Here is an 11666-nt window from a genome sequence, read left to right as displayed (position 1 = left end):
AGGCCATTATTCTTTCTCCATGGTCCTGATTGGAGAGTCCTGCAGTGCATGTATACACGTGTGTGAAACTGTGCACCTTTGTACACTCACCAAGCATATACATGCATACTGTATGTGAATGTGATCATGTGGGCATGGATGTAAAGTGCACTTTGGAAGAGTGTCCCAAACCTTCAGGCCTCTTATCCTCTCTTACTGGGTCAGTATAGGTTAGAGAAAGTACCTGTGTAACTTTCACAGATGACAAGCAAAAAAATGTCACCAGCTAACTCTAACCCTAACACCTGTTGAGAATATGGCTTTATCTTCAATTGTGGCTAGTTTGTCAATAATTTTTTTATTTTATATGCATCATGTACTACAGTTTCCTGTACCAACTGAACCTTGCACATCATATTCTTGTCATCAGCACTTGAACTGAAAAGTATAACTGTGATGAGAAAACACAGGCCCTTGTATTGTTGTATCATTCGCCGACTAGTGAGCTTTACATTTTATAGGATATATTACTACATTTAGGTTTACTGTCAGATATTGTCATGTCAGAAGGATAAATAAAGAGAATAAAAAGATGTAAATAAAGCTGAGTTAGGTTACACTGTTTCAATGAGGGATGAGTTGCTGTACTCGTTAATTGTGTCGGCATATAGATGAAATGCCTTTCTACTGTCACTGCTGATGAATCACATTGAATGTCGCTTTCTTAATGGCTGAATCTAATCCTTATCTATGCTTTTAACCTTTTCACAAAACCTGAATATGAGCGTAAACTCAACATGCTGCACAGGCTCTTTAATATTAGAGTGCTTCCAGTCAGTGAAACCTCGTTCTCTGCACTTTGACAGATTCTTGTGGAACTTGAAAAACCTGACTGACGGGAGGCAAAACACCCCAGGAAACTCTGCACTGCTCCACCTAGCCTTTCTTTAGCAAGGTATAGCATGTGTTAGAAATGACTCATCCTGAGTAAGTGGTTTTATGAGCACTTATGTCTTTGCAGGGAGAAAGGTAGAGGCAGATTGGCATTTTAAAACAGTGAATGAGCATTAGAGAAGGCATGGTAGAAAGGGGGGAAAAAGTAGATGACGGAGTGGGGAGAGAGAGCTGACAGGGCAAATTTGAAAGACAAAGGGAGATGGAGAATTTAGGTGAGAGGCCACCAGCATAATATTAATGAGAAGCAGCTCATCTACTGTTTATGCTGGGAATTTGTCTGATTTTTCAACACAATAATGATGACGTGAACTGGTTGATCACAATGGTACAGAAACCCTAAATGCCAGTAACAGTGCCACAGTTTCCATTCTTCTGAATAAAAGAGAACTTAGGTGGATTCAGTTCCTTTTGATTTAAGAAAGTTGTTTCCCTGAACTTTCCCCAAAATGTCCAAAGTCCGTCATAAAGTAAGTTGGTAGTCAGGAGTCAGGAGATAAATGTGTTATCCCTTCACCCACTGAGCTTGATACAGATGCTCTATTCATTCAAATTCAATGATACTGATAGCTAATATTGTTTGGTATGCACATACTCACACAACTGAGGACTGAATTGACAAAAAATACTTGCTTGTTACTTGTGTAAGATACCCAATTGACATCTCTGATTAAGCTGAGAGGAATGTGTGAGCTAAGGACTCTTTACAGTCCTGAATATGAATGTTGGGAATGGGAAAACATTGCATTATCCGTGTATTAATGTAGCATGTTTTTTGGAGGTTATTTAGGCAAGTGTAGTAGACACACCTTCTGGGGCTACCCTTGTGAAACATTCATTTGACCCACTTTCCTCAACAAAAGAAGATTGAGGTTATGAGAGGAGGGAAGAGGACAACATGAATATTATATTTTGGATCCTGGAAGAAGACATCCCCTACAGGCTTCTGTATGAATATTTCATAAAGTTGGCCTTTCCACATCTCCTCGGCATGTAATACAATGTGGATTTTGGAAATATCAAGACAAGGCCAGCTATAAACAGGCAGGTACTTTGGTTTGCCAATGGTGGCATTTTGCTTGGCGGTTGCTTGGAGTACATATCCACACACACACACAAACACACACACACATATATATACACACATACATTAATCTTAGTTTGTGGCATTGGTTTTGAAAAGTGCTGCATAAATAAACTTTATTATTTTTATATCTACATACTGATTCACAGTTAAGAAGACTGATACACAGCCAGGAACAGCTTGGTTTTGTTACACACACAGTGATAATGTGAGGAAATAATTAGACTAAACCAATGCTTTTCAACTGTCCTGAGTCCTGAGGTGAATCTGAGAAGTTGTGGAATGATTACCAAGACTAGAAATAAGAAAATAATTAAATAAAAAGACATCACAAGTTTTTACTTTTTTAGAGATTCAAGATTCAAGATTCAAGATTCAAGTGTTGATTGTCACTCAGGTAATACAACTGCAAATGTGTTAAATACTTTGGCTGGGAAACATCACACTTTTGCACTTTTTCACAATGAAACTGCTCACAGTGTACAGGCAAATGCAATCTGTGAGAGGTGTATAAATAAATGTAAAGCAATTGCTTTGGTCCACTCAATTACACCCTCTGCTATTCTGTTGTTATTACTTTACATCTTACCATGTTGTTGCATATTAAGGTATTAGGACAATCAACAGCAGAATAGAGTGAAATCTGAAACACATTTGCCAAAACTTTAACCTTCTTCTTTTTAAATTTTAACCACAAGATGGCAGCATTACACTAAATATTATACCACTGATACTGCCTGGTGCAGTTAGCACATTGCTTACTGTATCAAGTTACATTTGACTGTTTTGTCCAAAACACAAAATACATCCTGTGCTTTTCTGCATAATGATGCCTGCTTACAACTATGACAATAATGAGGGTGAAACACAGTTTCTGCCCATCTGTTAGAGAGATTATCAAAGTGTTTCTTAACAATGGAGCTGCAGGACACAATTTGTAGATATTGTTGAGGAGTTTGTCAGTTTGTCCTCGCATATTCTTTTAATGAAATAAGAGGAGAAGCATTTTAGTTCAAAACAATCAGTTGTATTTTAACACCAGTAGAATGTGCAATATTACAAAGCTCTGGGTCTGATTTATAGTATCCCTGACAAGCAACAGAGTGTTCATCAGTTCACGAAGTCTGACTAACTATCTCTTCCCTGACCCAGTGTTTTAAAGCGTACAGAGGAATAGGTGTAACGCAAGGCGGCGTCCTCTTCTGATTGGCTCAAGACGTGTCATTCATTCTCCTCGTAATATCTGACTCCATCCGTTGTTGTGACGCCTTAGAGCCCAACCTGAAACACAACTGTTAAGAGACAAACATCCTCCTTTCTCATACTTGCTGAAAACACATTAAAGGTCATCTTTTCACTCTCTGTACTTTTCCACTTCAAGTTACATTGTGTTTCTCTTTTGGTACAGTGGTGTGACTCTGGCTAAGACAATGCAAGCATTCGCTTCTTATCACTTATAAAAACCCTTATTAATTAGTGCAACATAGTTCCCTTTAATCATCACAGTAATTTCCCGTATACTCAGCAGATTAAACAATGCAACAGTTCAAGGCTATATGAAAATAATATAACAACTTCAATATATTGACACTCTTACTATAATGCTCAAATGCATGCAGAGGTGTGTGTGTGTGTGTGTGTTAGCACAGTGTATGTGTGTAAAGTGCTGTAGTGTAGTGCATGTTGCTACGGCCTTGTGCTCTGTGTGTGTCTGTCTGCTTACATCTCCTGTCACACTTGATACTGACCATTAAGACGTACTTACTACTGCAAAAGTAAAAGTTATTTAGTTAGTGTTAGTGCAATTATCAAAACCAGAATATGATCAGGGTGACTTTTGAACACTGGAAATAAATCATGTACTCATCCAGGCAGCAGTCCAGTGGCACTCAAAGTTTACATATAATATTAGTAATAAAAACAATAAAACATAATAATATATTGGCCTTTAAAACCTTATTCAGTGATAAATATTTATGAATGCTCAGGAATAAGGAATTCTCACGTGGCTTTGTCCATAAACCATGCTGTACCTGAGCAGCTTTAGACCTTTAATTTATCGGCTGATTGCAGAGTACTTCAGTATAAAAAGTATATAAAACACTTTTGTCTTTGATTTTCATTTTTACAGAGCCTTTGTACCAAACCTCTGCATAGTGGCAGTTTAAAGACAAATCCTCTGTTCTCAAGGAATTTAAAGGAACCCATAAATGGATTTGCATGTGGATGTCTTGCACTTTTCATTGTTTTGTATATTTTAAATTGTATATCATGTGGATGATACAAAGTAACTTTTGCACTGAATGCTGCATCCGCTGTGCTGTACTGCTCTGCACCTGAAGGAAATGCTAGTTTTAATCTAATCTAATCTAAAATAATCTAAAATAATCTAAACTAATCTAAAATAATCTAAACTAATCTAAAATAATCTAATCTAATCTGGCCTACGATGTGTGCAGCATGTGCAGGTCTTCTTATTCCAGTGCTGCTGTTTCTTGGACAGAGCATGTTATGCCACCTTGTGACTGATCCTAAAAGTTACATTTGCAATTTTTTATAAGCTGATCCTATCAGTAGAAACAAATGTTTCTTATCATAAAATGATTTTAAAAAAAGAAAAAGAGAAAACAGCAACATTATAAGTCACCAACAGTGAACACATTGGACCCCCTTAGAGTCATGAGAAAACTCCTTTCTGACTAGAGACATAATAATCACTAGGACAATGTTTAAGTTAACAACATATATGTCTGAATTCATGCAGGTATCAACTGCTTTAAAAATCACAAAAGGAAGTGGAGTACATTGAAATGTATATATAAATATATCAGGAAGGGAACAATTTGTTGTTTTTACCATGCAGAAAAAGCTTGAAAACATTGAGAAAGGTTGGAGCATGAACAAGAGTATATCTGAAGTTTGAGCAACAAGCTGAGTGTAATTGAGTGTTTTAACGTGCATCATTAAAAACTGTAAGGTCAAATCATGAAATCATGCTATACAGACAGAGTCTACACTACACACAGACACATACACACAAACCATTCTCTTAAAAACAACTAATAGGGTCAAGGCCCCAGTGTTCACACTGTGTCACTAACTTGTGAAGTAACCACCACCAAATGGCACATTACATGTGTCTGAGCAGAGTATGTAAATACATACAGTACTTACAAGGTAAACACAAGTCCAATGTATGTACAATTACTAGTAACTAGAAAAGATTAGATACGCCATGAGAGGATTTATATCCAAATTCCATTTGACATGGAAGCTTTTTCTAGTCTTTGTGGAGGAATCGGATGCTTGATTACAAATTAGATTGTAGTTCTCCCTCTTTTGTTTCTGCTTTATTCATCTTTTTTCTTTTCTTTTCTTTTCTTTTCTTTTCTTTTCTTTTCTTTTCTTTTCTTTTCTTTTCTCTGTCTTTCTTTCTTTCTTTCTTTTTTTTTTTAATCCACTTTACGAATTTTGTTATAGGTTAATTTGATGTCTTGAATAACTTGCCGAACGGGGGTGGGAATACAAGGGGGGGGGGGGGGGGGGGGGGGGGGGTTGGAACGATTTGGGTGGTGGGTGGGTTGGAATCTTTTCCTCATGTGGTTCACGACTCTCCAATTATAGTCGTAGGATGTAGAGGAGAAAATTATTATTATTAATATTATTAATATTTCAGTTATTGTTATAACTATTAATAATTGGTAAATCCATCTATGTCTCAATCCATCCTCCTGACTGCAGGAGAGAATATAAGCATGTTGGCTGTTGACTGATAGCATATGTTTTTTCAACCAGGTCAATCTGCCACCCAGTGTAAGAGTTATTTAGCTTTTATATTTTATATTTCCATTTCCTGATGGCTGAGAAAATACAGTTTGAAACATGCTGCACATTGCATTACTTGATAAATATTGCATCAAAACAGGTGGTGCTGGACCCGATGAACCACCTGCTCTCGCAAAATGGGTGTTTGTGCGACACCAATGAGCTTTTTTTTCTCTCAACATGTCATCTTCTGGTGAAAAACACTGATTTAATCTGTCTGAGTGTTGACCCCAAAACACTCACAGCCAAATACAGTGAATGTTACTCACACACAAGCTGTCTAGAGTTCACAGGGGATGGCCTCATTTGTATGTGTAGTTGTCAGATATTGGGAGAAAAAGAAATGTAACCCCAGTTGTCCTTTATTTACACAGTTGTAAACATTTGTTTACCCCATCACAGGAGACAAGCACCACCAGTGTGATAATGGTCTAAATGCCATACTAGTGCCTTACTCAGTGTGCAAAACTGTGACATTGCACACTCCATAACCTCACACCCAGGTGTGCCTTCCTCCTCTGCTCCAAGTTAAACTTGGCACGGGTCAATCAAAATAAGATGTTTTTCCGAGACAAACAATAGAGAGCAGAGTGCATCCTTGTATTCAGCTCTGCCCACCGTACTTCTCCTCCCCTTTCTCTCTCTGTCATCTGTCCTACCTATATCAGACAGTGACAGTGACAGTTTAGTTAGGATATTCTCACTTTCTGTGCTCCAGGGAACAAATCAACACATCTAATAATGATGGGGTTCCACTGAAGGCATGTCCAGGTATTGTGTCTTTTTACACAGTCTCTTAATTTTTAGTTTTTGGGTTAGGGTTATGATTTGGGAATGCCTACATAGGATTGATCAGTTCACATCATGGATATCAAGCTTCTGGTTTAGGTTTGTTTTTTATATTGTTTGGCAAGTCAAGGAGAGTAAAAGTGATCAAATCAAGCTAGTCTGGCAGGCTAGATTTGAAATAGTGGGAGTGTGTTGGAGTCATCTGAGAAAACTGTCAGATGTCAGATTTGGCTAAACAAGAAAAGACTTGGGATTGCATGAGTGAAAATGTCAGGTCAGAGCTGACAGCTGAGCAGAATAAAGAGGAGCCTGTAAAGTTTAGTTGTGTGGAAATAAGGCTGGCACAAACTGATAATACCCTATCTTCAGTAAATTGACTTTGTTACATATTTTAGTATTATACAGTGCTTGTAATAGATTAAATATATGCCAGTTAACAAGTAGAAACAACATCAGACTCTTGTGGTTCAATTTTAGGGCCATAGGTTAATTCTTTCTTTGTATACAACAAACATCTTTAAAAGGGTGTGCGAAAAGAAGGATCTTTCTTTTTGTTTGATGGGCTGTGTTTGTTTTTGCTTGTTTTTCTTCAGCCAGAGGGAAGGATGGTTTCAGTCACACAGAAGAGTAGAAGCTTTCTGCTGCTGCTTCTTTCACTTACCTCGTCAGTCCTCCCACCTCTGCCTCTCTTTATCTTTACCGCTTTCACCTTCTCTGTCTGGCCTGTTCTTTCAATATCTGTCCTGAGAACACCAAAAGCCATGAACCCTCCTGTTATTAACCCAAACATGTCAACCATTTCTCTAACTTTTATCACTCCTTCCATCTTAAAATCATCCACCTCCACCATCACCCCAATATCTGTGTCAAAAACCTCTGTTACAGCTCTGTATCCCTTCAAATCAGTGTCAGCTTCCTCCACAATGCCAGTGCCACTTTTCAATATAACAGCTGCCACAGACCTCCTCATAACCTTACCCACAGCTTCAAAATCTGTTTTCCTCCAATTTGGCAGAAAAGGCTCACTGAGTCCCAATGTAGTTCGGTGTTCCTACATATCTGGCCCTACTCTTCAATCCCTAAAACGAATTTTCCTTAATATTCCCAGGGTGCTCCTTCACCCCTGCAAATGTCTGACTCCTCCTTTCAAATCTATGTTGCACAATAAATTTCTATCACCTTGGTCCAAAACATGCCTGTATCCAGCTTCTCTTCATCCTGCTAAACCTCATACATTCACCAACACACTTCTGCATCACAACAAGTTAACATTTCCTTCTCAAACTGCTTCACCCACTCCTCCTACAACATCTTCTACTCCTGCAACATTCTTGCCTTTAACATCTGAAACATCACCACCTCCATTCACCAAAATTTCACACATGCCTATCCTGAAAACCCCATCGGCACCCCCAGTAGCTACAAACTCTTACCAGCCACGATTACCTCCTCCACCTCCACCTCTCCCCCACACCACAGGTCCACTGTTTGAGAACCAGCCCTTCACTGTTAGTTGGAACATCCCTGATCGGGTTTGTAACAAGCACAACATCTTGCTGGACACCTCACCCTTTAAAGGAGTGGCCACACCTGCTAAGGTAAGGCGATTTTGTTGGAAACTGAGACAAACCGTTTTCTTTACAATTAAATCAATGGATACAAATCACATGCTGTCAATGTCGTCTCCTCCGTTAAGCCTCATGCTACACATGCAGACTAATATTGTGTTTCTGCTGTAGGTTCCAGGCCAGTTCCTGTCTCTGTTTTATACAGATCGACTGGGTCTTTACCCACACGTAGACCTTGCTAGTAAGAAGCAGTTCAATGGTGGCATTCCACAGGGAGGTAACCTGAAAGCCAGTCTGAACAAGGCCAGAGCAGATATTAACTACTACATCCCATCCAAGTGAGTATTTAAAACATGTGACAATAACATGTTGATTTTGATCCTCCTCTTCATTCTACTATCTTTCCAGGACATCCCAGGGCTTAGCTGTGATAGACTGGGAGGAATGGCGCCCCCTGTGGGATAGAAACTGGGGCACTAAAAGAGTATACCAAAAATTATCTGTGACCCGCATTATGCAGGCAAATCGCTCCCTCACAGTGCAGCAGGCCACAGAAAAAGCCAAACAACAGTTCCAGGTCAGAACAAACTGAAGATAGAAAGTAATAATATAGTTCCTGGTGGTGAATCATTAATGATGATCTGGATCCTCTTTAGATGGCAGCGAGAAATCTCATGTCAGGGATGCTGGCAGTGGGAAGAGCTATGAGACCTAACTATCTCTGGGGCTTCTACCTGTTTCCTAACTGCTACAACTATGGCTGGGAGAAGCCAGACTACACAGGCCGCTGCTCTAAGAAGGTGAGGAGGCAGAATGATGAGCTGCTCTGGTTGTGGGAGTCCAGCACTGCCCTCTTCCCATCTGTTTACCTGCAGGTTGGTTAGGATTGTAGAATAATGCTGCTCTTTTTAAACATGGGCATTCCTTAGGCTAATTTTTTTTCTTGCCTCCTTGCACTGCCACAGTTCTCTCTGGGGGACAGTGTCAAAGCCGCTCTGATGGTCAGGAACCAAGTCCAGGAAGCTTTGAGGGTGTCTGCCTCGCCCAGTAGAACTGGCACTGCGCCTGTGTTCGTTTACACTCGACCTGTCTTCGTTGATCGGAATAGACGCTTCCTTAGTCAGGTAAATGAGAAGTACTCACAGGTAAATATATTTAAATATTGATTTGTTTGATGCACCTTCTATGTATAAGGCACCCAGCCATGCCAAGGGATCAATGCTAACCACTCTCACTAATTTTACTGAATGAGTAAACCCACAATCTCAAAACTCATTATGGAGTGACCACACACTTGACTAGATTAGATTCTTCTTAGGTTACTTCTTCATCCCAGCGGTGAGGTGTTTCCAGGTCCAGTTTTAAGAGGAGTTTGGTTTCTTGGTGTAACAACACCCTGCTAAGGACGTGGTAACCTTCACCTTAGTGTGTGATCTGTATCCTCTCTTCTCACCTCATGATGGATGTAATTTCTGCGAAAAAAAATAACAGTGTAAACGTCTGTGCACTGCACATGCATACATTAGACTATTTATGTTTGCCTCATTTGTGAACACCAGTGGCTGTTTCTGCACAAGTTTACAGAGGTATAAATTAACCTTTTTTATGTTCAGGGGGATCTGGTCAGCACCATCGGGGAGAGTGCAGCAATGGGAGCATCTGGCACTGTGCTGTGGGGGGCCAGTGCAGACTATGATGACCAGGTAACATCACACCTCTGACCCCCACTGGGCGACAAAGAGTTCAGTTAGATGATATGTGAGTCTACTCCTCTCCTCTCTCAAAACCTACTGATGGATTGTGGTGGTTGGTACTACAACAATAGCCACGGCAGGGAAGCCAAGATTAGTGTGATGATAGTGACATTCACTGCATATCTTCTGAAAGAGTCTGCACCATGTATATTCAACTTAGCGAACAATTCACTTTTAAAAATGTCTTTATTGTGTATTATTCAGTGCAATAAGTTGTTATTTTATATTTAAATGTTTGGTGTATCCATTTTTCCTACCTAAATAGTTTTACATGTTGGGAAATATTTGTTTTCTTTCAAGTTAGACAACTCCAATGCCTTGAAGGCTTATGTCCATATACGTAAGGCTCCAGTATACAATTAGCTTAGCTTTGCATAGAGAGCGGAAGCAGGGGGAAACAGCTAGCTTGGCTCAGTTCAACACCCGGAAGGTCACAAGTTCTTTATGGATTCAAGAAGCCAAGCCAGCTGTTTAAACCTGTTGTCAGTCTTTATGCTAAACTAAGCTAACCGTAAGAATGGTTTCAATCTTTTAATGTCTCTGCATCAAAGTCAATAAGCACATTCTCTAATATATTGAACTCCTTCCATTCACTTTCCTCTCTACTCAGACCTCTTGTACAGCCTTCTCATCCTACCTCTCCTCCACCCTCAATCCTTACATCACCAACGTGACGGCAGCTGCCCAGCTCTGCAGCAACTTCCTGTGCCAGGGGAATGGCCGCTGTGTCCGAAAAAACTACAACTCCAGCCACTACCTCCACCTAAACCCTGAGAATTTCAAAGTCATACATGTGCAGAGCCGCTACCTTGTACTAGGGAGACCTACTTTCACAGACCTGAAGACTTTCAGTAAGAGGTTTACCTGTCAATGCTACCAAGGACTGAACTGCACTCCCAGGACATATAGAGAGCTAGCTAAGGCCCTGATATTTAGTGTCCAACAAGGGTTGCAGCGAAAGGCTTACACTCTAAATGAAGTTAATGAAGCTGTGTTGGATGATACACAACAGGCCAGTATTGCTAAGGGTAATATAGAAATACTTTAAAAGTTTAGATAATATAGTGCAACATTTTTGGTGTTTAAATGTTTCCTTTTTCTCTAACCTAAGCCTTCATTATGACGACTGACTAATCACTGATAATGAAGAGCAGGGCCTCCATCTCAGAACAAATCTAAACTAACAAACTCTGTGCTAAGCATTAGGTATGATAATAGGTATGATAATATTTCCCTCTGGACATTTGTATATGATTTGACTGTTTATGTAAATAAATGAAAAGAGGCAGGGAGCAACAGCTTTGTGATATCCACGTTCAACTTCCCAAAGAGGAAAACAGATATTAAGTGAATGAAGAGTTTAAAAACACAGTTGAAAATGTGAAGTCTGTTTTATTTACTTAATTTAATTCATTTTAAGTAATAGTGCTACATTATTATTCTATTTAAAAGGAAGAATATTGTTGGCACATTATCAGATGAAAAGGATGCTCACTCCTACACACTGCTGGTGCACCCCCACAGGTGTTCTCACTTAATATGCCTGATTAGAGCTCTTCTCAGTAACGTGTACCTGCTGTGCTTGACAGGTCTTTTTCACAGCGGTCATTATGACTTGTCATAGAAGGAAAAGTGCAGGTTTTACTGAAATCATTAGCAATGACTGTGCCCTGTTCATGACAGTGTGAAAGCATGCACAATACCAGCACCCTG

General features: G+C 39.6%; 1 protein-coding gene across 1 annotated transcript; it reads left to right on the top strand.

The window, feature by feature from the left end:
* Window positions 1–8013: 8013 nt before the first annotated feature.
* Window positions 8014–11001, top strand: LOC128353088 (hyaluronidase PH-20-like). Its single transcript, XM_053313778.1, has 7 exons — window positions 8014–8229; window positions 8371–8537; window positions 8608–8776; window positions 8856–9074; window positions 9165–9323; window positions 9813–9902; window positions 10564–11001. The coding sequence occupies exons 1-7, from the start codon at window positions 8014–8016 to the stop codon at window positions 10999–11001; spliced, it is 1458 nt and encodes a 485-aa protein (XP_053169753.1).
* Window positions 11002–11666: the final 665 nt, after the last annotated feature.

This window comes from Scomber japonicus, chromosome 23, assembly GCF_027409825.1.
Source record: "Scomber japonicus isolate fScoJap1 chromosome 23, fScoJap1.pri, whole genome shotgun sequence".
Taxonomy (NCBI): Eukaryota; Metazoa; Chordata; class Actinopteri; order Scombriformes; family Scombridae; genus Scomber; species Scomber japonicus.
This window is presented reverse-complemented; position numbering and strand designations above follow the sequence as displayed.

What these genes read in the sequence shown, in the direction of transcription:
- LOC128353088 (XM_053313778.1), top strand. Translation starts at nt 8,014, where the DNA reads ATGCCTATCCTGAAAACCCCATCGGCACCCCCAGTAGCTACAAACTCT. An exon ending in AACTACTACATCCCATCCAA is followed by an intron (nt 8,538 to 8,607) that starts GTGAGTATTTAA and finishes CTATCTTTCCAG; the next exon opens with GACATCCCAGGGCTTAGCTG. An exon ending in TCCCATCTGTTTACCTGCAG is followed by an intron (nt 9,075 to 9,164) that starts GTTGGTTAGGAT and finishes GCACTGCCACAG; the next exon opens with TTCTCTCTGGGGGACAGTGT.